At 36.9% G+C, this 27,401-nt stretch overlaps 1 protein-coding gene across 1 annotated transcript in view; it reads left to right on the top strand.

Moving 5' to 3' along the window:
* Window positions 1-27,401, top strand: part of LOC129228598 (protein PRRC1-B-like) — a 96,520-nt gene that overhangs the window by 25,077 nt on the left and 44,042 nt on the right. Inside the window, exon 3 of the mRNA XM_054863316.1 lies at window positions 5,966-6,254. Coding sequence (XP_054719291.1) covers window positions 5,966-6,254 — 289 coding nt within the window. The remainder of the gene's footprint in view (window positions 1-5,965; window positions 6,255-27,401) is intronic.

Here is a 27,401-nt window from a genome sequence, read left to right on the forward strand (position 1 = left end):
CTTTAATCGGCAGCAATCTTTCTCCACTTTTGGTTTAAGATTCTTTTTTTTAATTTTCTTATTAGTATGTAACACAAAACACATTGAGCAAAGTACAAAGCTATTTTTCAGTATAAATATGATTAACTTGTTGCTCCGATGGGCGTACCATATAATGCATTTTAACAAAAGTCAACATCCGTCGATCATTAGGCCAATGCCAATAATCAGTTTGTTTCCCTTTTGCATATAAAGGATGCTTGCATTAAAATTAAAAATTTTCCTTTTTGTACATTTACTTTCAATAGACATTGCTTTCAATAGATTTTCAATAGGCATTGAGATAAACATCTAATTATATTCTTGTAAATTTTTGTCTTCTTCCATCTCACAAACGACCAAATATGGCGACTAAGTAAAAAATTTAAGATAATGAGTAGATTTTTAAATTTGTAGCATAAAAGTAGTCATAAATAATAATTTATCCTTAAAAAACTACAATTAAGGCAAAAAAGTCATTTTTTAGCTCATAAGTCTAAATAAATTAGAATAAAAAAAATGTTCTGGAGATAAAAAATTTCGCATTTTTCCAGAAAATAATTACGAATTACACGGGAAAAAAGGGCACATTTTGTGTTGTTATCAATACTTTGCATTGCAATAAATATCCAATGCTATTTTCGGAAACTTAGGCACTTACAAAGTCTTGTACTGCCATCTTGGGAATGACCAAATATGGCGGCTACGATGAAAAATTAAGGAATAATTTTTTGAATTTGTAGCATGAAAACAATTTAAAAATAATAAATCTTCATGAAACAACAATTCAGTTGAAAAGTTTTTAGCACATTTGCGTACATATTTAAAAAAAAAAAAAAACAAGTTGCAGCACATTTTGCGTTGTTTTCAATAGTTTGCAGTTAAAGAAAACATCCAATTCTGTTTGTTTTTGGAAACTTAGGCATTGAAGCATCGTGTCTACTTTCATCTTATGAATGACCAAAAATGGCGATTACGATTCATTTGTAGCTGAAAAGACTTTTCGATTAAAAAACGATTTTCCCAATTGAAACTACCATCCGCAGGCTTGTGCTTTAGAAGCAGGAAAATGTTCTTCTCCTGTTAAATTTGTGCATAATTCCTGTTCACCCTAGGATTTTTTTTCTTTGGAACTGTTAAGGGGCAAAAATGGCGTCTGCGGAAGTTTTTTTTTTTTGGGGAGGGTCGCCTTTTTTATTTTATTGCCAGCGTCATTTTGCCTCAAAACTTTTACACTTTTTTTTTCAGGAAACATCGATAAAAACGAAGATTAGAACTCAAAGTACAAAATTCCCTGGGAAAAAATTAGGGGAAAAAAATTTGGGGGGGGGGGCAAAATTTGAAATTTCCCTAACATTTTTAACTATGTCATTTTCCCTGACAATTCCAGGCTTCCCCGGAGCGTACAAACCCTGTATATTTAATAACCATATTTTCCTGCGTATTATCCGCGGGCGGCCAATAATCTGCAGGTTCTAAAATGAGCTTGAAGAAGGAAAAACCTTTGTAAAATACAATGCAAAAAAAATAAAAAAACAAAGTTTGAATTTAATATACATTTGAGCAACTAAACTAAAAACGTGAAAGGTAATTACTTTGAAGGCATAATCAAAATTAATCTGAAATATAATCTAAAATATAATGATTTCTTCTTGAAATCATGATTATAGTACGCTAATTACTTGAAAAACAAAGAGTCAAGACAAAGGAGCAAACGCTCTGATCTTGTGCAAATGGCTTCCTAATTCACTGTATTCTTGTTTACTTTACATATCCTGAATCGCGCAAGAGGAACATTCAAGCAACGTAAAATAACCAACATACAGGCAGGCAGTGAGAAAGAACATGCAAGCTTTGTAAAATAAACAACATTCAGTCGGAGTACGGTCTCTATCGATGAATCCTTATTGTACTGATGCATCTGTGGAGTGGTGTGGAATTCTTTTCTTGGGATCTAAAATAAAAATAACTCCCCAAAAAAGTTGGCGACTGTAGAAAATTTTTTGGGGGTCGCCAATTTTGAAAACTAAGTCGCCACGTGGCGAGTGGCGACCGTAAATCTTGACCTTTAGCTAGAAGTATACCCCATGAAAACTAGCACTACTTTCAAAACTGTTGAATGTTTACGTGATTTCTTTGCTCGCTTTGGACTGCCGATCATGTTGGTAAGTGACAATGGTCCACAATTTACGTCACAAGAATTTCAGGCATTTCTGAAAGTTAATGGCAAAAAACACAAACCCACAGCACCATTCAAACCATCAAGTAACGGTCAGGCTGAAAGGTATGTGTTTACTGTAAAGCAATCTTTGAGAACTATGAAAAATTATCCTGGAACTCTTAGACAAACGCTGAGTACCTTTCTTATGCAATATAGGAAGGCCCCCAACATGACGACATTACAAAGCCCAGCTATGCTCATGATGAAAAGAGAAATTCGTACAAGGATCGACCTGGTTAGACCAGATCTAAAGAGCAGAGTCGAGGAAAGAGTTCGCAAAGGAACTTATGAATTTTTGGATAGAGGATTCAATGTAGGAGATAAGGTTGCAGTTAGAAACTATCGTCAAGGCGATAGAAAATGGCGATTTGGAACTGTAAAAAGCAAAGATGGCCAACTACATTACACAGTAGATGTGAATGGTCAACTCTGGCGACGTCACATCGACCAGATGCGTGACGGGGGAGACATTGAAGACGTCGACTGGTTGTGCCAACCATCCTTCCGGAAAAGATCCAGTGACGTACGTCCTGAAAGCGGTCCAACCGACAACGACAACAGCAATCTCCAGGGAAACCGGTCCATGCCTTCGGAGATGACTGATGTCCGGCCAGGATCTCCAGCCGCCATACCTATGGCAGTTACCAAGATGCCAGGAGAGCCATCAGCTGCACCTGTTCCTTTAGACATTCCACCCGCGCGAGAAAAGCACCAGATAGACTGGGCTACTAAAGATTAAAAAGGGAGGAATGTGGTGTATCGAACTAATTGAACTCCGCTATCGTAATCACAGTGACGTCAGAAGCCACTGACGTCACTGAGGAAAAAACATCCTCTCAGGAACAGAGGAGATCGGAACGAACTCCGGAGATGTGCGCATTGGCTACACACTCTGTCTTGTATATAGTATTATGTATATAGTAAATGTAGCAATTAGAATAGTAAAGTCTAGTATTATAATTCCTGAATGATTAGTAATCCATTACATGTTCCAGCGAGCATGGGTTCCCTAAAAAGGAACCATAACACTATACATTAGAATTCGATTATTTGTGACACAATGACTGTTCCTGGTAGACATTTTGGCTGTTAACTAGTGACTGTTCTGACAGAAGTTTATTCCGCATTAAAATAAGTTGTATTTAGTTGGTAATTAATGGATACGTTTGAATTGGGGGATGATCAAAAATTAACTCTACCAAAGGCCGATTTGAGCAAGTGACGATACGTTGTCCATTCTCGTCTCTCTCAATCCGTATCGACGATTTGCCGAACCAAAAAAAAACATATTTTGCATTTTCTTAATTTGCGAAAAAGTGTGAAACTTGTAAAAAGTGTTGGTTTGCCTATTTTTTACTTCCTTTTACAAAAAAGGAAGTATTGTATTCGCGAAAAAATTTTCATTCAAAAATCGACTTAATTTCAATTTAACTCACCCTGAATGAATGTTGAGTTTTTTTTTTCCGACTCGATTACACGTGGTTAAATGTCTAAGAACGTATAGACACACGAAATATCCATTTTGACGATTCCCGAGTTAATTACAACGAGTTTTCTCGTTACGTCTGTATGTGCGTATGTAATAGTCGCACAACTCAAGAACGATATGTCCTAGAAAGTTGAAATTTGGTACGTAGACTCCTAGTGAGGTCTAGTTGTGCACCTCCCCTTTTGGTTGCATATGGGTATTTCTAAAGGGGCCTTTTGCCCCTTTTGGGGAGGGGGAATCATTGTTAATTTTGATGTAAACTCAAGTGGTGTTATAATTTGGCGGACACTTGTCGATAGATCGCAAGTATTTTGGTCACCAAGTTTTGTTGCCAACTAGGCCACAAATTTGCGATTTTTTTTTTAAAATCTGGTTTTAATTTGGCCACTGTTGGTGATATTTAGCAAGTAAACTATTGAATGACATTAAAAATGCCAATAATAGGGAAATGACATTAAATTGGAGTAAAAGGAAGTCATGTGATGCACATATCAGCTCGTTTACTGATGTTTTTCTTGTTCGAATAATGCTGGATAAGGCCTCAAAACGCAGGATTTTACATCTATTTTTCCAAATTTTTCCCGGGACAGAAACCCCCGGACCCCCTCAAAATGAGTATTTTATACTGCATTTAAGGTAGTCCTTCAAACCCTCTCCTGATACTCCCCTCCCTCCAAATCCAATCGTAAAAAAGTAAAAAAAGTATGTATGTATATGGGGGACATTGTATCGAGAAAAAAATGCTCTGTTAATTTTAATTAGGTATAATTAAGATTAAATTATTATTAATACAGATTTGTTCTATTTATAAATTAACAGGGGGGTGGACCAATAACAGTAGAATCTATGTTTCCAAAACATTTTCAACGATTGAACTCTTATCTACATTGCCTCTAAAGCCTTTCACTCCTTTATGGCATGTACTCTCAATGAAAGATCACCGCAAAAAAAAAGATAAAGAAAAAGATGCCGCCTCATGATTGTCAATGTTGATTAGTCTTCTAGGATATACTCAGGACAAAACGCCAAAAGGGTAAGACTTTAACGAACTAATTTTTGAACTTCTTGCATTATATGATATTTGTAGCAACGGTTCTTGTTCTTCATTTCACTTGAAATTTTTTTAGCATATACTTGAAAACAGTAGGGCTGTTTGGGGCCGCAAAGCCCATCAGTTTAAATTTTTCTAAGAGTAGGGGACAAAGGATGTATACTCAATGCAAATTTAATCGGAAAACAACGAAAAACACACCCACTTATATGTAAAAACATTAATTTTTCACTACCCGCGGGAAGGGGAGGGCAATAGACCCTTTTAAATGATCGACAGGGGCCGCCAATTGTCAACACCCCCCCCCCCCCAGATATTTCAGCTAGCGACGGCCTTGCTGGGAGGGGGTGGCAATCGATGACATATTTTTTAATTGCCACTTTTGCAACTTTAATCATCACGTGACGAGTGGCAACTGCTAATCTTCAGTTTTAAAATATTGATGTAACTTTGCATAAAAGTAACATGTGACTTGTCCTTCCAAAATCCAGTCCAATAAAAGTGCTACTTTTAAAGCTCAAGAAGTAGCACTTTCATATTCCCAGATATTATTTAATGCATCTTCAGTTAACTTTAATTTGCATTAATTGTCTCATGAATAATCAATAATTGATTTTTTTTTTTTTTTTAATTTAAAAACAATTTTATAGTAATGGTGAATGCTTATTGCTGGTTTTAAATAAAGATGATTTATCAGTTAAAATGAGTTTAACATGTTACATTGATCTTTAAACTTTATATTTTTCACTCTACATAAGAAGGAGAATAAGGTAGTTACAAAGTTTGCTAGTATTTATCACTAAAATGATAAAAAATTGTTTAAGTTATGCTGTCCAACGTGCCCCACCAGGCGGGCCAACGTACCCCACCCATGGGGCACGTTGGTCCACTTTACGAGGTTCTGTTGAAAAATTAATATAAATAAAATTTTGTCAATTCAACGCTTCCCAAAAAAAAAAACTGTGGTATTGAGAAGTGTTTAGTGAAACTTATTGTAGAAAATCGAACTTTTTATTAAATTTTTTGATGAGATAAAAAATGATAAGTAAGAATGCAGACCAACATGCCCCACCTCCCCTTACATCTTTTGCTGAAAAATTTTAACTTGTAATCTGATTTCATGTTTAATTATGTGGTACTTTTAGGTGTTGGGTTTTTTATCATTTTAAATTGTGTTTAATTGCAGGTGATAACAATATCCAATCTACAACTGCAACTGAAGAATGTTCCTCACCTGTAAATTCTGGAGCGCAATACACTCATGTCCCTCACATTCCTTTGAGCAGCCAGCCACAATTTTCGCCTATGATTTCTACAAATATGTCGAATAACAATGCAAACATTACTTTTTATGATCCAAATCAGCATGCAAGTTCACAGCCTACTTTACCGCCATTGGCGATGCCACCAGTTGGAAGCCCTCATTTGCCTTCCAATGTTTCAGCAACTGTAGCATATGCATCAATGCAACAAAGGTAAGCTTTTTAAAATTGCCAGACTTTCTTAAAATGTAATAAAATACTAAGAAATGAGTATAACAAAAGACTTTGACACTCAGATTCCCAGTGGCAGAAACGGCGTGACACGGCAACATCGTCACAGACAACGAAACCCTATCGCGGACATTTCTTTCCGCGCTAAAAAAAATTTTTTCACCCAAAAAAAATTGTCTGCAGAGGAAAAAAAAAAAAGCTGTCTGCAATTGTCGGACATTTATTTGCATGAACTGCTGATGCAAGGAGAGAATGATCGCAGACGTGATCACGTGAATGTTCGCCCACCCGCCTTGGCACGTATAAACCAAAACAAAATGATCTTTTTTAAATTGTTTACTGAAAAAGCAAATCTGAAATCAAAATAATGCATAGCTCTCTGTGCAAAAAAAAAAAAAAAAAGTCAGCACATTTCTGTGATGCAAGTGAGAAATAACTAATAACATAGTGAATAATTTTGCTTGTTTGTTTTATCATATCATTAGCAGTGGTGTTGTTAATAAATTATCTGAAAATGCAGTGTAATAACTTTTTCTTCCCCGCTAATGACTTTAAAAAAAAGCATATATCAGCCAATTGAAATGTGATCGCTTCAAATAAGGTTACCAGCTTTAAAATTATTGTTCGAAAATTATTTCACTTTAATAAACTTTTTATTTACCATTTTTATACTACAGGTACTGATGTTTCGATGAAGTCAAGTTCCTGCTTAAAGTGTAAGCTATGACAAGAATACAGATGATTCTTTTTGTCATTTTATTACGAAAATTGAGATATATATACACTTTACTTATACATTTTAAGGAACGACTATAAGAGTCAAATTCTCTCCGTGAGCAGTGGGAGAAGAGAACTTGTGAGTAAAAAAATGCATGTGGTTACAGTTGCAGTTAAAATAAGTTCAAGTTCAGTTCAGTTCAGCTCTTTTTATTAGAAAAGCTGACACCGCAGTACCCCCCTTCTAGTGAAACAGGTTCTGAAACCTGCTGGGAAGCGGACTTGTCTCCCAGCACGGGTGCGTTTAACTTCCCTTTATCTTCCGTGGTTTGTCCCACTGAGGGGTTGCAGCAAGTCTCAGCAGTCAAGTCGGAGTCTTTGGTCAAGTTCTGGTAATGATGTTGTTCCGAATCGTTCAGAACGAAAGCTGGCTTTAGGCGATCAATGGATATGAATTTATGTTTTCCATCAATCTGCAGCTTGAAAACTTTGTTCGTTCTCTCAAGAACCTGGAAAAGTCCATCATATGAAGGTTTCAGTGAGGGTTGTACAGCATCATGCCGTACGAAAACATGACTGCACTTCTTGAGATCTAAGGCGGTAAAAGATCGGTACTTGGTGTCGTGATTGCTTGTGGGGACTGGAGAAGACTTCTGCATAATCTCTTAATTGTTGGATAAACTCTGCACCGCTAAAGTCCTTTTCAGTAGGTGCGAGGAATTTTCCAGGTAGCTTCAGGGCAGTGCTGTAGATCAGCTCAGCTGTTGTAGCCTTTATAGTCTCATGGAATGCAGAATGCATTCCCAGCTACACTGTTGGCAAGACCTCTGTCCAACGGTCAGTTAAGTGAGCTTTTAAGACGCTTTCATTGTGCTGTTTCAATTTTCAATCAGTCCGTTTGACATTGGGTGATATGCAGTTGCATGAGTATGATTAATTCCCAATAATTTCAGTAATGAGTTAAATAAATGGGATTAGAATTGCCTTCCTTGGTCGAATGTGACAATTTTGGAAATACCAAATCGGGCTACCCAAGTTTTGTTGAATACTGTAGCTACTGTCTCAGCAGTTATATCAGTGATTGGACAAGCTTCGACCCAATGTGTATGATGATCAATCATAGTTAGGCAATATGTATATCGACGAGAAGAAGGAAGAGGGCCAACGATGTCAATATTGATATGTTCAAAACGCTTGTCTGGAACTTTAATGTTATGCACTGGACTGCTTGTATGACGGCATACTTTGGCTCTTTGGCATGGGATACAAGTCCGTGTCCAAATTGTGACATCTTTTTTTATTGCGGGCCACACAAAACGGGATGTTAACAGTTTAACTGTAGCTTTGACGCCAGTATGAGCTAGGTTATGGAGCATGTCAAAAGCTACTAAATTCCAAGGGAAGGTATGGATGAACATTTCTTGTGGAAGTGTCACAAAAAAGTTGAACTTCAGTTCCAGGCAGTAGCATTTTTTAAAATTTCAAGATTGTGTCTGATTTCAATAAGCCCTGCAGCTGGGTATCGGTGCTTTACGCTTCAGCCACAGCTGTGTAATCCAAAATAGTCAGAAGCTCTAATGCCTCAACTCTTGATGAAACCTCTGCGGGTATATTGTCGGAACCTTTTACAAATTGAATATCGATAGTAAATTGGCCAATATAATCTAAATGTCGTAGCTGTCTCGATGAGCGTTTATCCAACTTTGTTGAAAAGCGAATTGGAAAGTACGATGGTCTGTAAAAACAGTGAACAAACGACCTTCGAGCATGTGCTTGAACTGTTTAATGGCAGCTTAAATTGTGTATAGTTCACGATCGTAAGTAGACCGTTTTTGATGTGGTGGAAACAACTTTGATGAGAAAAATGCAAGAGGTTCAATACTCTGTATGTTGTCAAGTTTCTTTACTTGATTTAGCAAAGCCTCAACTGCTGTATCACTAGCATCTATAAAAAGCGTTAAATTGGCTTCAGGGTCAGGATGAGCAAGATTGTGGCCTGAGCTAGCCGTGTTTTATAAGCTTTGAATGCTGACTTTTGATCTTCAGTCCATTCCAAATTACACTTCTTTTTACCTTTTTTGCCTTTTAGCATTTTATTGAGTGGCGCTTGAATATGGGCAGCATGTTTAACATTTCTGCAATAGTAATTCAACAAACCAAAAAAATGCTGGAGTTCTTTCACAGTTGTAGGCAATAGATATTTTAAAATAGGCTCAACACGTTCTGGCAGTGGTTTGATGCCTTTTCGATTTACTAAATATCGTAGCAAAGATAACTCGGAAACACCTAAATCACATTTGTTCAAATTAATGCAAATGCCATAGTCAGAGAGTCATTTTAGAACCAATTCAAGATGCGTTTTGTGCTCTTCTTCATAATGACTTGCGATTAAGATGTCATCTAAGTAGGCAAAGGTAAAGTCCCACCCTTGTAAAACTTCATCAATAAATCTTTGAAAGGTTTGAGTCGCATTAGATAACCCAAAAGGGGTGTAGAGGAATTCGAATAACCCGAAAGAAGTGGGTATTGAGGTTCTTGGGACATTGTCAGGATGGACCAGAATTTGGTGGTATGCCCGAACTAAGTCTACTTTAGAAAAGATAACTTTACCATGCAATTGGCTTGAAAAATCTTGTAAATGAGGCAAAGGATATCTATTTGGTATTGTAATGTGGTTTAGAGCTCTGTAGTCACCAGTAGGACGAAAATCCTTACCATCATCTTTAGGCACCATATGCAAAGGGCTCAACCAGTTTGAGGTACTGGTCTGCATATTCCATGTTCAATCTATATTCAAATTCTTTTTTGGCTGCTGCCAGCTTTGCCAGGTGCAACCGACGAGGTCGGGCAAACACTGGTTGTCCCCGAGTCAAAATGCGAGGCACTGTATTATGCTTAATTTCCTTCATCTTAGGGTATGGTCGAAAAACATCGCTATATTTGTTTAAAATATCCGTGTAATATGAGTCACTTCTTATTAAGGTTATTTGTGTAGTATTATCAAGTGATTTTTTTTTTTTTTTTTGGCTGCTGATTAAATTAGTGAGTGGATCCGTAAGGCACCCATGTTTTAAATCGATCCATAATCTGTAATGCTTTAAAAAATCCGCACCAATGATAGGCTTGCTTAATTATGCCAGAATAAATGGCCACTGAAATTTTTGACGCAAGTTTAAACTCAACGTAACCATTTGAATTCCATATGTTTTAATTGTGGAGCCATTAGCAGAAAATCAAGTAATTTAATTAATGCTTTCATTTTGAAAAATGCAATCTGATTGCATCCGATATGAGAATCAAACTTTTACTCTTTTTTTCTCAAATAAATTCGCTTTATATGAAGGCAAATAAATGAAAAGTCTATTAAAACCTTCATTGCAAGATTTTAAAATGAAATTCCGTTTTTGTGTATCATTCAAAAATTTAAATGTTGAATAGATGGTTTAATTTTAAGTTTTGCTGCAACTGTGTCGATACGTATTAATGATATGTTTATCATAGGCTTCTAAAATGCAATTCTAAAATAATTTTTTTTTAAATTAATTCTTTTATGAGTCGTTTTTGTTTTTATACTTTTGGAGCCTTCACTTTGAGAATTGCAGTCTCTTTGCATCCACTTTGAGAATCGGATTTTTCGAATTTTTGATATTTAGTACGCTTTGTTAAGAGATAAACAAATAAATTCTCCTTTTATTTTTATTGAAATCACGAAATTTAGATATTTTTAACAAAATTCTGATAATTTCAAGAGTTTCAAAGAGTTAAATGTTCAACCACTGCTTGATTTTTTTTTTTTTTCAATTATTTAATGGAAATTAATATTATTAACAGAAAAAAGAAATTTTTGTAAAATAACCCATTTTGAAATTTCATTTTACAATCCCACGCAAAATTATTTGCTTTAGCACAAAATGAATTGATTTTTCACAAAAAAGAAAAGGATCCTGTGAAAAATCCTGAACAGACCCCTGTTCAATAGCTAACACATGTTTGCAAATTGTCAGGTGCCCACCAAAGACAGGGAGGCAGGGGTCTCGCTCTTGACAAGGGAGTGCTTCATAGAATTTAGGGAGATGCACCATTGTCGTCGGGGGTGGGGGGCAAATCCTGCTTTATTTCAAAAATAGTTATTTAAAAAAGACTAGTCTATTTTTTTTTATTGCAACCACACTCAAAATTTGGCAGACAGATTAGGAAGTTCTAAAAGCTTGTCGCAGACAGCTACAAAACTTTTTGCCACTGGGCTTAGATTATTGACAATTAAACAAATGCTAAAGGTTCTCTATGTGTTACAACTAGAAAATGCGTCAAACGTAGCACGATGATTAGGTGTGAGTGAATTGTCCATATGTACAATTAAAAGTCAAGAAAAAAAGGAAATCTGTAAAGTTCGCTGAGTTGTGTCTAAGCAAAATGCAAAAATTATGAAAATGAAAGCTGCTCTTGTGTTGAGAATTTAAAAAAAACAGGAAGAGAGGTGTTACCATAGATGAAAACGTAATCAAAGAACTAGCAAAGCAACTTATTTAAAACTTTATTAGAATAACGATTTGATCATGCAGCATAAATCCATCAACATCTTTTTTTTTCAAGTTACAAATATCATTACTAGACCTGCTGCACAGTATTGTTATAGAACATCATTTTATTGTTACTACGTAATCTACATACCACACTAGTTTATTTTATGTCTCTCTTTCCTGCTGATCACTGATTTTGTGCATTGTAACAGTATTTTATGTTGATTAAAACAGCTGTTTAAAAAATACAAATAAAAATTCAGTTCTTTCTGTAAGAAACAGCAATGCATATTTAAAGAATAGTTGAAAACAGTTTGAGGTGGTGTTAACAGGTGTCTGAAATAAATAGGCATGATTATAAAATTATCTACGCATACACTTTTCCACAGCGCAAAATTCTGACTTACGTGAGGAGCCGTGGAACGCATTCCTCGTGTAAGTCGGGATTCGACTGTACATTTTTTTAATAGAATGCTATAGGCCATTTTCATGAGGGTTGCACTGAATAAAGTTAATGTTTTCACATAAGATACCAGGGGTGTCCACAGGGGGGGGATTATGTCGCAAGTTGCTCCATCAAAATTTTTGGGGGGGATTTTTTTCCCAGAAGTTTTGTTTTTCGTTAGAACATGAAAATTTTGATTTTTTGAAAGAAAAAGTATTTTAACTTATTCAACAAGAAATAGATGCATAAATAATACTCTTTCCAAAATTTAATGACCGTGTCTCTTTTTCAATGAAGGGAACATCAGAGACGGGATGGAGTTGTGTCCGTTTCAATGTTGGATCAGACGATTTGCTTTCTTCTTAATAAATTTTAAATTTTCTGAAAGTAGCACAATTCTGCATGATGAATACGTGTGACAGTAATAAGAGGGAGAGAGATCAAAAATGAATATAAAATAAAAAGTTTTTCGCTGTTTTTTATTCATTGTTTGTAATAATTCTGACCACTATGCTCTAGTCTTTCATTGATACATTTGCACCCTGACAATCGTTAAGAACTAGTTTTGAAGTTTGCGAATAACATTTTTAATCCCTCCCCCCCCCTATTAGGGATTGCAATAACGGACCAAACATTCAATACCAGTACTCGGTATTTTTGAAACGTGATACCGGAATACCGGCATTAATACCAGTATTTGAAATTTCTCAAAAAATGCTTGAAAACATATTGTTTTTTTTCCACACTTCTTAATTTTGTACAAAAATTGTATTATACTTATAAAAACGTATTTTGAACAAATTTGAATGAAGACGGAACAAATGTTATAATAAAATATCAATAATTAATAAAATATCAATAATAGCAAAAATCATAATCCATCTATCAATTGTCTCTAAGTCTGGAACTCATTTTAGTGCTTAACTTTTCTGCAGTTGAAAGTAATCTCTCTGAATTCACGCAGGTTGTTGGTACTGTTAACAATGCGCGATACACCTCCTCTAATTGTCTAGAAGTCCTTCATCTCCAAATAATTTGCTCTTTTGTGTGTCATTTTTGGATAATTTCTTTTGTGTGTATGTAATCTTGTATTGTGTGTATTTTAATTATTTTTTTAATTATAGCTTGTAGCAATTTCTTTCCGAGAGACGATACCTTTCCAATATTAACATAATTTTCTCTTGAGCTGGGGAGGCTTGTGTTTGCTTTTTATTAGCCCTTTGGTTTGAAATTGACAATTAATTTAACTAAATTTTATCTTGTTAATTTCTCTTATTCGTTTCGCTTTTTTTTTTTTCAAAATTCTTCACAATGATAATTATGTAAATATGTTTCAATTGATTATGCTTTACATCTATACAAATTTTCAAGGCACTGTATAACTTCTAAATATTGTCTTGCTAAGTAGAAAGCCAGATAGCGAGACAGAAAAACAAATCAATACTGGTGACAACAAATTACCAATTTTTATGCTAACAAGAAAAGAAATCATAAAGTATTACTACAACTGATGTTTGCAATAAATTGTTCATAGCACAAATGCATTCAAAATTACACTCGAGTTTAGCGTTCGCAAAAAGGAAAGTGAGTGATTAGGGGAATGGAGAAAATAAAAACATGGTGCACAAAAGCGCACGAAAATGCAATTCATCTCTCCATCTAGCAATGACAATATTATTATGCAATTTTCACTTCGTTTATTGAATGATATTTTTTAAGGTAGTGCTTCTGAAGCCAAATTTTTACATCAATAGATTGACTTTGGTTCTGTATTATGAAAAAATAAATGTACATTTAAAATAAAAGTATACAATTAGTAAAATAAATTTAAACTTCTGCAATTGAATCTATTTATTATTTTCAGCTAATACCGAAAATACTGTTGTTTTACCTAAGCAAATACCAGTATTACGAAATCGTCAAATTGCTCGAAATACCGGTATACCGGTATTGCAGTCACTACGTCCAATCGACAATTACAGTATTTTCTTCTTTAACTAGCTTAAGTTTATGTAGAATTTTTCATTTCACTTTACTGTCACTACCATTTTTAAACTGATTGTTTCAATTTATCATTAAATGATTTTCATTAAAACTTTCAGTGACGTGGTTTTCGCTGATGGAAGCAGAACCGTCTGTTGTTCTTAAGGTGTTTTAACTATTTTTCATAAATCATTTTTACTTTCTTCTATATCTGATATGCACAGAAGGATATTTGGTTCGTTAAAATCAGTGGCGTATATATGTTAAAATTTTGGAGGGGCCGATATGACCAGAGACTTAGCCCCCTCCTTTTCCCCCTTTTTTACAATCTAAAATTATTGGAAGGCTATTGTGCCAGCTCTACAATTTTTTGGAGGCGGATCAATTCTTCCGAGGTGATAAAGAAAAGAGGAAAGGAGAGGTTTTAACTCCCTCCGGAACGTTTTCCAAAATTGAAGTTACTTTCCGAAATTTAAAATTGAAGTCGATTTTCTGCCATCTCAGGAAAGGAAGAGTTCGCGAGGACAGGTGACCCACCCCTCAGAGGTTTTCGATTTCTCAGTTTAAAAACGTAAATTATGGTTCAAATTTTCTTAACTGGAAACATAAAGGCGCTTTCAGACCATCTTTGGTAGTAAAGTTAGAGCAATGGTGATGGTTTGGAAACCCTCCTCCGGAATAGAGAAGTTGCAACCTATTAAATGTTCATGTTTTGGCTATTGGATATTGTTAATTGACCCTCAAAACTAAAAAATTCACCATCGCCAAATTTTAAAACACCGTGATTGATTTTTAATGAATTTTTAAAAATCCACGCGCAAAAGTGTGCTTTTCTGAAACGTCACGAGCTTACGTCACAGGGCACTAATGGGCAGCTTTCCGCCAAAGATCCCTTGTTTTCGCTAGGGACATTTTGAGCGCGCTGATATTTTTATTTTTTAGAAATTCAACAATCCTTTTGAACACACTATGGAGACCGGATTCGTTAAAGCACAATCTAAATAATCTTCCTCAAGTAACATCAATGTTGATATTCGAATATTTCCGAGAGGATGAGAAGTTTAATGTTTCAGAAACGCGAGGAGTTAAATGCGAGGAGATAAGCCTTTTACGTTTTGGCTTCGAAGTCGAATGCACGTCCTTCGGTTTCTCCCCTATCGGAAGAGCGCATAACGTCACTTCCTATGCCATTTGACGTCACAAGCACTTGACCTTTAAAAATTAATTTAAAAAAAAACTACTTACCGTATCGCAAAAATTGTTTCAACTATGATGTTCATACATGTTACTCTATCATATAAAAATAAAATTGAAAAATCGAAAACTTCCCTATTGCTTTGGAATTGATGTCCTAAAAATGTATTTTATGCTCTTTTAATGGCGTTAAGAAACGGAATCAGGAGCTGCCTCTCAGAAATTTGATTACAGTGAAGTTTTAAGAAATGCAAATGTTATAACTCGTTGAAAGGGTAGGGTGCTCTCTCTCTCCGATTTTTTTTTTCGAAAGTAAAGGCCTAAAAATTAATTTTTAGTCTATGTTTGATAATGTTAGGGGAATGAAAAAGATTTAAGAGCTCTCCTGAAAATAAATTTTATTGGCGTTGAGGCTAATAAATGCTATTTTAAATTATCTTAAATGATGCTAGGGAAAATGGGGAGAAATTCGAGATATATATATATATCTCCTTTCTAAAAACATATTTGGAAATTATCTTTGAATGCGTTGGAAACAGGTGGCGGTAGGGGAGTAATCTCTACCAGAAATTGCTTGAACTTTAAGTTCCTTAAATGCCATTTTAGACTACTGACTAAATTATTGAAGAAAATGCGGTTAGATGAGCTCTCGCTCTAAATTTTTTGGAAATTGATGTTGTAAAATTGCACTTTCTAGTTATCTTAGGTGACATTGGGGAGGACATTGGGGATCAGGTGCTCTCACATGGAAATTTTCCGTAACTAAAAATCTAAAAGCGAATTTTAGGATTTCTTTGGTCACGTGAAGGGGTCAATATGATCCATTTTTGCTTCCTTGCTTGGAGCCGCATTTAAATTTGTTGCCCTCTAAAATTTCCACTGAGGTACTGGCCTGTAATTTCTGTCACAAAACCGGCAGAGCATCTTTTTTTTTTTTCATTTCGCCACTGATGAAGGAATAAAAAGTTACGGACCACTTCTAGCTCGGCTTCTCTCTGTTGCAAGTTTCTGTTCTTTTTTTTTTTTTCTTTTTCTTTTTCTTTTTTTTTTTTTTGAGCTAAATTTTCGGAATTTATCCAAACAAACGCCAACAGAATTATATTTATTTTTTAAAAAATCTTGATTTTATGTAGGACCCGGGCCCCCTTAGCCCACCCCTTGTATACGTCCTCGGTTAAAATTCTCGAGTTCTAATTTTTGATATGTGCTGAATAGCTGAATCCATTTTTGAGGATTTTCGAAGAATAACAGTCAGAGTACTTGTGTGTGATCCATCTTTTTTGGCTATGCGACTTCAATTTTGGAAAACTTCCAGGAGAGCGCCCCAACTGTAACACCTGAATAAGACCCTCTTTATCATCAAGAGTCATCTAAAACTGCTTTTTTAGAACCCTTATTCTGAAAAATGTATAGGAGAGAGCTTCTGGTTCCCCCCTCTCTCTTAACACAATCAAAGATAATCCTGGAATTGCGTTTTTGGAGTATCTATTTCGAAAAACTGCCGGGCGAATGGCACCGAAACTCACATTCTACTAATATTATCAAGATCTACCAAAACTGCGTTTTTTAAGCTGTAAGTTCACAAATTTAAGTGGAGCACCCCTCTGCCTTTCTCCACTCTCGTCAACATTATTAAAGACCGTCTGAAATTTGATTTTCAGGTTTTCAATTTTGAGAAAATTCCGGGAGAGTTTCCAAAAACTCTTTTTCATAACGTCACAAAGGTCGAATACAATTGCAATTTTAGAGGATCAATTTCAGAAAATTGCCTAACCATAGAGAGCCTAAAATAGCCTTTTAAAGACTTAAATTGCGAAAAATTTCCGGGGGCGAGTCCCCGAATCTCTTTTTCCCACATTACCACAGATAGTCTAAAACTGCGTTCTTAGAACTAAAATGTTGAAAACTTATCGGAGGAGAGCCCCGAACCCGTCCCCTCTCCCTAACACAACGGTAGACTATCTACAATTGCATTTTCGAAGTTTCAATATTGAAACATTACCGGGAAGGGGACACCGAATCTTTTACCCCTCTAACATCACACTGTAAAAAATATCCGTACTATTTTAAACCAATTTATGGTGCACTTGTACAAATATCGCGAAAAAGAGGTTCAACTAAAATTTTTCAGAAGCGATGATGGCTCGAAATCATGGTGCAACCGCTCGAAATTACGGATCTCACCGTATTTCAGTTCAACTAACGAAGTGAAGTGAAGTTACTCACCGGCCGTCATCTTTATTTACTTTCTGCGGCGCAGCACAGAATTTAAAGCTGCAATCCAAAGGTTTGTAATATTTTGATGTACTTGATGTTATTATGATTACTTTATGTTTCCATATTTTAAATATCACAAACGCAGATAATTTAGACTGTAAAATATTTGCATAACCTTCATTATGTTGACTTTAGTAATGCATCTAAAGGTTCGCTTTGGCTTAGCGTATTATATTTAGAGCTTTGCTTATAGTAAGTGTGTGCCTGTTTATAGACTCATGGTTTGAACAGTGGTTGGAAAAAGTACTTTTTTTTTATAGAGAACTACAACTACTTTATTACAAATGTAGTTAACTTCAACTACAACTACTTTTTTCAAAATGTAGCAGCTACAAACTACTTTTGAAAAGTAGTCGCTACTTCGCTACTTTTAAAAAAATAAATAAATAAAAGCATACACAAATACACCGTTTGAGGATTGAACAAAAAAATTCAAAAAGTGGTTTAGATTAATAAAGTGGCTCATTTGTTGTTGTTGTTGTCGTGTCCAAAGAAGTGCAGAGTGCAAAAGGTTTAAATGGCTCCAAAAGTCTTAAAAACAAGATCCCCTAATTCTGGAGCCCGATGAGGATTTCATGTGGTGGTGCTCCAAGTTGGAGGAGGGAGCGAATAATGGCCTGGCAATTAAAGACATGGTCCGGGGTTAGTTGTGAATAGGGACAGTGCTTGCAGATGGGATAGGATTTAATATTATTTGGTAGAATCTTCATGCCCTTGAAATGTCCAGTACGTAGCCTAGCTATTGCACTATTATTTGCACTATTCATTGGAAAGGGGGTGCCATTGCCTCCGAAGAGGTTGAACTTCTGCCTGTTTGGACCGCGGGAGGTATTTTATAGTGGCTCATTTGAACATGGAATATAACAAAGAATTATTTATTCTTTCATTCCTTTATTGAGCCAATACTGAGCCCCTTTGTCATTCCAAACATTTTCTATGATTTTTACAAATATTCGCTGCAAGATAGGATTGAAAAAGTTGAAGGAATTCAACCTTCAAGTTTTTAATCCTTTCCTGACAGTGAATATTTCATTCAAGAAGTGCAAAGAAAATGTAAATAAATGCAGTCATAATTTGATTAAAAAATGTTATGTAGGCATACATACTATATTTACATAAAATTGATTTAGATGATGAAAAACATCTTTTAAAACAGAAAAACTTTAATTTTCATTATAGGAGTTAATTTTATAGGAGCTTATATTTTGCAGGAACTAGTTAATTGATTTTGAACTTCAAGCTAGGGATCTGGACCTGGACACCATCTCCTTTCTTACGCTGCTGATGAAATGAAGTAAGAGCAGTTTTCAATTTTACCGAATGACCTCAAAAACTGACATTTTTTGATAATTCACTTTTATTTAGCTGATATATCAACACTCCATCAGTAAAAAAGAAAATAAAGAAATAGGAAAAATATCCCGAATGGTACCAGTGTTTATAATCAAATATTAATAAATATACGAAATATGAAACATAACTAAGAATGCTTATTTTACTTCAATGTGCAATTTTAAACTGCAGTGGACTCTCGCTCCAATGTGATTCGACTTACGCGAAATGGATAAATAATGAACTTTTCTCGAGTAACGAATTTCGGAACTCACTCGAATTCCTCATCCCGCAACAAGAAAGTTTTCGGAAGGGAATCGCAAGGCTTAGGTATCACCTTCTTTATTGGGTACTATATATCAGTTTTGTAAATGGACTTTCCCTTGACCATCACTGAAAGCAAAAGTACCCCGCACTGTACTAGTCGAAACATCGCTTTGTTAATTTACAAATCGTCACTCCGCATCTTTTTCATTTAAAATATGAAGTTGATGAAACATAATTCCACATAAGCGGCTGTTTATCTAAATTTTTAAAATGGAAGTAAAAATAAGAAGTTTCTGACAACTAAAGAAATTAAAAAAATGTCAATATGCTTGAACAACTAAAAAGTGCGTCGAATATAATTACTGTGTCTACTGTACAGTACTATTGTAGTACTGCATTTTATTCTTGCTACATACTATATGTACCGTCTAATTTTATACCAGTCTCTCCCATTGATTTTGTGCATTCTAACCTTTTTTTTTATTCAATAACAGAGCATTAATTTAAATACAGTAAAAGTTCAGTTCTGTATGTTTAAATTCGATAATAGGAAGTTAAGAAATGGGTTAAAACAATTTGATGTCTAAAATAATAGTTATGTTCAAAAAAAAAATCACATAGATACCCTTTTCCACAAAGCAAAATTTCAACCTGCGTGCACAGGTGTATGAGGGCCGAAGAACCTTAAAATAAATTCAATTATTATTCATGATTAAATTATCGCCTTGAAAAGGCTTAAATTGCTGTACGAATGACCTTCAGTTGAAGCATTCAGATTTCCGTATTGTCACCTCGGAGAACGATGCATTTGAACATGTCCAGGGACCATGGGAGTCATGTTTAAGCGGAACATATGATCACCTTAGTCATACCTGTTGCATTCCAACTTAGCCCTTTTTTGCATTAATATTTCTTTTTTTTTTTTTTTTCATTTTCTTTATCTGAGTTAAGTGATTTAATTAGCTACTCCATTTTAAGATACATTTTATGTCCAAATGCTGCACTAAATATGTTGTACACTTTTATGCTTTTCACAGAACCTTACTCAAAGTGGCCCTCGACAGGATCTCGACTTTGTGATCTGCTGTCTCAAAAAGATAGCATCCTGTGCAGGAGATGTGCTTATGGGCAAGGTCATCCAGTTGATAAGGTCAACCAGATGGTCAGATTTTAAAATTAAGATTTCTAAACAAATGAGGTGTCACTTTAAAGGTAAAAAGTTGTATATTTTGAAATGCCTGTCTAAAACTTGTTCACTTCAGTTATAAATAAGTTTCAGAAGGTTAAAGTATTTTTAAACCGTATTTAGTGACTCTCAAAGAAATTCTGTTTTTCCCAAAAAATACTTACTAATATTATGAATTGAGATAAATCATCATTTAAAGATACAATGTGTTGCTGGTGATGTTGCAAAAATGTGGCAAAAATATAATTCATTTTGATTTGTAAAAGAATTCCTGTGGGGTACATTAAGTGTTTTAGGTTCGACACCAAAATGTGCAGTTAATTATGCTGATCCAATAATTTTAAAGCTACATACATGTATTTTTGGGTACAAAGTAAGATTTTCAATCTCATTGATATAACATATTTTTATTTTGTAACAAGTGAATATTTTTTACTAAAATCTAAGCGTCGGACGTAAAAATTTTTTTACATCCGTAAAAGTTTTTTTACGTCCGACACTGTTACATTCCTTTAAACATCATATGTTTTCAACTGTGTTTCTCCTTTTTTTGCCTTTGATTTCAGAGTTAAAGTGAAACATGCATAAGAAACAACTTAGTGAATTTACTGTATAACATTTAGGGTTGCTAGGGGTAAGTAGGACCCCTTTTGAGAAAAGGTGTGTTGGATGAATGTAATACAGTTGATTAAGTTCAATTTTAGCAAATTTGCCAAAACTATGAATAGAAATTGCAATTGGAAACACTAAATGACTACGTCTATGTGTAGTTGGCTAAGGAAGAACCATTATCAACATTCAATCCATATAAATCTTGATGGTTTTCTGTCAGTTAAGTTTCACAAATAACTAATCACCAGCTTTTGTAGCTGAACTATCAATTCCTACTAAGTTATCATAGTTGTCCTGTATTTCATTAATACAAATGTTACATCAGAGAGTTGCTTTTGATTTTCATATACTCACTGTTATGGGGGAACTACTTACCCCATAGTGTTGGGACCTCTTCTAGTGAAATTTTACGGGGTAAGTGGGACTCCTCCTCTAAAACAGTTTTGAACAATATTTTATTCAAAAATTCTAATTGCAGTATGCACTCTAAGTTAAACTGTACATGAATGTTTAATGATCATAAAAAATATATTGTTACAAATCCTGTAAATAGTAATTATTGTAGTAACGTAACCTGTAAATAGTTTCCTGTAATGAATATACAACCCCTTTTCATTCCGCTAAAGTATACGATCCCCTATTTCCTTTTCTTTTCATTGATAAAATTTGATAACGGTCTACGCATTTCTCGAAGCAGAAAGAATGTTGTGGAAAATTCTTCGATGTTTATAAAAGCCGTTAGCGATGGATAAACAGGGGAGTTTCGATTGAGGATTTCGAACTGAGAGTGTGTATTTGCTCTGTTTATAGCGAGGCATTTCGCTGTGTTGTTTTCGTATTTGGAAGTAAATACGTGTGTAAACGTTGAGTTTACGGTGTTGTGTGATAATTGCTTAATTGCTGATGAATAATTTAGCAGTTGTTGACGATCTTTCCTGTACATAGTGTAAATAAATTTCCTGTGCTTTTATCAAGAACTGTGTCTTCATTTCAAGAAAGTGGAAGTCGCACCGAATCCGTTACAATTTGGCGCCCAACGTGGGGCTTCTTCTGGACTTTCTTGGAGTAAGTGTGACTTTGGACATTTTTTCATAAAGACTGTTTGAATTTATAGACTTTGTTTTTATGGTGATTACTCGCGCAATGGATGACCAATTAAAACAACTTCTGGAAGCAATTAATGCTGTGAAAAGCGACTTGACTGAAAGTTTGGCGGCTAATCAAGAACAATTAAAAAATGATATGGCGGCTAATTAAGAACAATTAAAAAATAATATGGCGGCTAATCAAGAACAATTGAAAAATGAATTGGCGGCTAATCAAGAACAATGGAAAAGTGATTTAATGGTGCTGAAAAATGATTTAGCTTCTAACCAAGAGGAAATTAAAAACGACCTTACTTCGGTAAAGATTGTGATGGAAAATAAATTTAATGAGATAGAGCATCGAGTTGATGCTTTTGATGAAAAACTTGAAACAGTAGAAAACCGTATCGCAACAGTTGAAAATCATGTGGATGAGAAAATTAAAAACATGGAAAGGAGATTGGCGACCACGGAAAGCAGTTTTGTACAGTTTGGCGCTCCCACATCGGTTGCTTGACGGTCCATTAAACTTGCCACATTTGATGGGAAAACTTCGTGGCAGGTTTACAAAACTCAATTCATGATAGTGGCGGAAGCGAACGGATGGGACTCTGCTACCAAGGCCTGCCATCTTGCAGCATCCCTGAGAGGTGACGCAGCGGACATTCTTCAGACCCTTCCGGACAGCCAGCGCCTGGATTTCGCCGCCCTCACAGCTGCGTTGGAGCTTCGCTTCGGTGAGAAGTGCCAGAAAGATTTCAGCCGACTCCAGTTGAAGTCCCGTTTCCAGAAAACCGGGGAAACCCTGCAAGAGCTAGCGGCGGACGTCGAGAGACTGTCTCATCTTGCTTTTTGCGACTGTCCTGCGGATGTTTGGGACAACCTGGCACTCAACTGCTACATCGACGGGGTTCGAGATCCGGAAATCCAGAAAGCTCTACGGATGGCGGATGTCAAAGACCTGAACTCTGCTGTTGTGTATGTGATGAAGTTGGAGGCCGCCCAGCAAGCAACCCGTGTGGATCACCATCCCATCCGAACTCTGGAAGCTGATGAGTCTGATTCCAGGTCGTCCCACCTCGCTGAACTCGAGAGACAACTCGGTGACTTGGCAAGACATCTGAGCAGCATAACAGCCCAAAAGAAACAAGAGCAGAAGTGCTGGAAATGCGGTAGTGAAGGACACCTGCGAAGGAGTTGTCCGGCTCGCCAAGCTACGCGAGGGAAGGAAATCACCACCACCAGAGCTCTGCAGATTTCCTCTTCTAGTAGTGGCAGTGATGGACTTTTCATTTACGCCCATGTAAATGGGAATCCTTGCAAACTGATTGTCGACACTGGAGCCAATGTGACAATCGTTAGGACAGATGTGGCTCGTGAATTTGGATTGAAACTGCTGTGGACATCGCCACGCGTAAGTCTCCAGACTGTGACAGGTGACAAAATCGAGATTGACGGTAAAGTGGACTTGGAAATAGTGTTTGGGAATGCCACCTACCATCATACGGCATTCGTCGCTAATATCACGGACCCCTTCATTCTTGGATTGGACTTTTTGAAGAAATATGACTTCACTCTCGACTTCAAGACTAATGAGCTGCACTCGATGAGAGAAGACATAGCCATTTTCCCTGCAGAAAGTGATGTAAAATTCGCTCATCAAATAATAGCCCAAACAGATTTATCGATTCCCTCAAGGTCAGAATCATTAATACCTGGCTCCATTGAAGAAACCAATAGTTTTCGATTTGGAGTCATTGAATACCCTAACCTAAGCAATAGCCTAAAAGGAGTGCTAGTAGCATCTACGCTTGTGGACCTTTCTAAGGATGTAATTCCCGTGAGAGTCGCCAAGGTGAGTGAAAGGCCAAGGAATATCCGAAAAGGTGAAGTGTTAGCAACTTGTACTCCAGTAAACTGCATCATTAGAAGAATCAATTCCCCCGAGACTGTGTCTTCTGAGTCCTTGACATCGAAGTTAATGGGGAGTGCACCGTTACCGAATGATCAAAGAACTGCTGCGGAACAATTGGTGGACGACTTCAAGCATCTGTTTTCATCAGCATCGGAGGATGTTGCCGTACGAATTTAACGCAGCATAGGATTTGCACTGGAGAACACCCCCTTATTAAACAGCATCCAAGACGACTACCGTTTGCCAAGAAGGAAGAGGTTGAGACCCTCCTGAAAGAAATGCAAGAGAATGACGTCATCGAACCCTCGTCCAGTCCTTGGGCCTCTCCCATCGTCTTGGTCCGAAAGAAAGATGGCTCCACTAGATTTTGTGTCGATTACCGATGGCTGAATGAAATCACCAAGAAAGACAGTTACCCTCTTCCACGGATAGACGACACCTTGGACACTCTTTCCGGACACAAGTGGTTTTCGACTTTGGACTTGAAGAGCGGCTACTGGCAGGTTGAAATACACCCTGATGACCGAGAGAAGACAGCGTTTACAACTGGACAAGGCTTATGGCAGTTTAAAGTGATGCCCTTCGGCCTCTGCAATGCACCAGCTACGTTCGAGCGTCTTATGGAGACAGTGTTAAGAGGACTTTCCTACGAATCCTGTCTAGTCTACTTAGACGATATCATCATCGTTTGACGCAGTTTCGAAGAACATCTGGCAAATCTTAGGAAGGTGCTGCAAAAGCTTAAGGAAGCCAATCTGAAGTTAAGCCCGTCCAAATGTAATTTGTTCCGCCGGGAAGTGAACTATCTTGGTCACATCATCTCTTCTGAAGGTGTACAAACCGATCCAGAAAAGGTATCTGCGGTCAAGAGTTGGAGTCGTCCCGAAAACATCCATCAGCTGCGAAGTTTCCTGGGGCTCTGCACGTACTACAGGAAGTTTGTAAAGGGTTTTTCCAACATGGTACGACCTTTGCATAAGCTGACAGAGAGCAAGCAAAAGTTTGAATGGTCCAAGGAATGCGAAGATGCATTTCTACGACTGAAGGAGGCTTTAACATCAACGCCTATCCTTGCCTATCCTCAGCCTGAAAAATCCTTCATCCTGGACACTGATGTGAGCAACGAGGGCATCGGAGCTGTTTTATCCCAAGAAATTGACGGAAATGAACATGTCATCGCTAACTGGAGCAAATGCTTATCAAAGTCGGAGCGAAATTACTGCGTCACCAGAAAGGAGTTACTGGCCATAGTGAAAGCTGTAGAACACTTCCATCATTACCTCTACGGCCGAAAATTTCTGCTTCGGACAGATCATGCCTCGTTAACTTGGCTTTTGAACTTCAAGAATCCAGAAGGCCAGATAGCCAGGTGGATACAGCGGCTCCAGGAATATGACATGGAGATCAAGCACCGAAAAGGGCTGTCTCACGGTAATGCAGACGCTTTATCAAGGAGACCTTGTCCTGAGAACTGCAATTATTGTTCCCGAATCGAGAAACAGTATGGAACGACTAGCCCAACTGCCTATCAGGTGACAGTGACCCCAACATCATCAGAACCTGATCCATGGAGTGACGACCGAGTTCGAAAAGATCAACTTGAAGGCCCCGACATAAAACCAATTTTGGAGTTCATGGAGAGTGACAGTCGGCGACCTAGCTGGCAGGACGTTTCCATCTTTAGTCCTGCAACAAAAAGATACTGGGCTTTATGGAACTCGCTCCATTTACGGAACGGCGTGCTATACCGAAAATGGGAATCTGATGACGGCAAAACGTCTAGGTGGCAGTTACTACTTCCCCGATCAAGGATTTCAGATGTTCTGAAAGAAATACATAGTAGTGCAACTGGAGGACATTTTGGTGTGTTGAAAACCCTCAATAAAGTTCGGGAGCGCTTCTTCTGGAGCAAGGCGAAGGATGACGTGGATAAGTGGTGCCATTCTTGTGATGCCTGTTCTGCTCGTAAAGGACCGAAGAAAAGAAGCAGAGGGAAGCTACATCTGTACAACGTTGGAGCTCCTTTCGAACGAATTGGGATTGACATCCTGGGTCCTCTACCAAGAACTGCTGATGGGAACAAATACATTCTTGTTTCCATCGACTACTTCACCAAATGGCCGGAAGCATATCCCATTCCAGATCAAGAGGCTACCACCGTAGCAGAGACTCTAGTCCAACATTGGATCTCGAGATATGGAACAACTTTGCAGATTCATTCCGATCAAGGGAGGAATTTCATCTCTGCTGTGTTTAAGGGCCTATGTCAAATTCTCGGAATTGAGAAAACTAGGACAACACCACTACACCCACAATCGGACGGCATGGTGGAGAGATTTAACCGCACAATCCTAAATAATCTCTCGCTTATGGTATCCAGAAGTCAACAGGATTGGGACAAGAAGCTACCTTTGTTCCTGCTGGCCTACCGCAGTGCTGTCCACGAGACTACCGGATATGCCCCATCTCAGATGCTCTTCGGACGAGAGCTTCGGCTACCTTGTGATCTCGTCTTCGGTCGTCCTCCGGATGCGCCTGCATCGCCTGAGGAGTACATCCAGGATCTCCAGGCCCGGTTGGAAGACGTTCATAACTTCGCACGAGAGCGAATCAACATCGCGGCGGGGAAGATGAAGACCCGATACGACACAAGGTCTACTGGACATGAATTCAACGAAGGCGACAAGGTTTGGTTATGGAATCCCATCCGACGGAAAGGTCTGTCACCCAAATTGCAGTCGCATTGGGATGGACCCTACAAAGTCTTTAACCGACTAAATGACGTCGTAGTGAGGATCCAAAAATCACCTAATGAAAAACCTAGGGTTGTACATTATGATCGGTTAGCCCCATACTATGGCCATAGTTCATGAGTATTACGTAAGCAACCATGGTTGATAACATAAAAGTTGTAAATAATTTTTGCTTTTAATGTTTAGTAATATTTCTTGTTATTATTGTGTTTTCTGTATCTGTTAGTTATTAATTAATGTGCATATTTGTAAACTTGTGATAGAAGTTTGGCACCCTTTCTGGGGATTGTACTGCCCGGGACGTGCAGTCCTTAGGAAGGGGGCAATGTTACAAATCCTGTAAATAGTAATTATTGTAGTAACGTAACCTGTAAATAGTTTCCCGTAATGAATATACAACTCCTTTTCATTCCGCTAAAGTATACGACCCCCTATTTCCTTTTCTTTTCATTGATAAAATTTGATAACGGTCTACGCATTTCTCGAAGCAGAAAGAATGTTGTGGAAAATTCTTCGATGTTTATAAAAGCCGTTAGCGATGGATAAACAGGGGAGTTTCGATTGAGGATTTCGAACTGAGAGTGTGTATTTGCTCTGTTTATAGCGAGGCATTTCGCTGTGTTGTTTTCGTATTTGGAAGTAAATACGTGTGTAAACGTTGAGTTTACGGTGTTGTGTGATAATTGCTTAATTGCTGATGAATAATTTAGCAGTTGTTGACGATCTTTCCTGTACATAGTGTAAATAAATTTCCTGTGCTTTTATCAAGAACTGTGTCTTCATTTCAAGAAAGTGGAAGTCGCACCGAATCCGTTACAATATGCTAACCGGGAAACACTTTGA

This window comes from Uloborus diversus, chromosome 1, assembly GCF_026930045.1.
Source record: "Uloborus diversus isolate 005 chromosome 1, Udiv.v.3.1, whole genome shotgun sequence".
NCBI lineage: Eukaryota > Metazoa > Arthropoda > Arachnida > Araneae > Uloboridae > Uloborus > Uloborus diversus.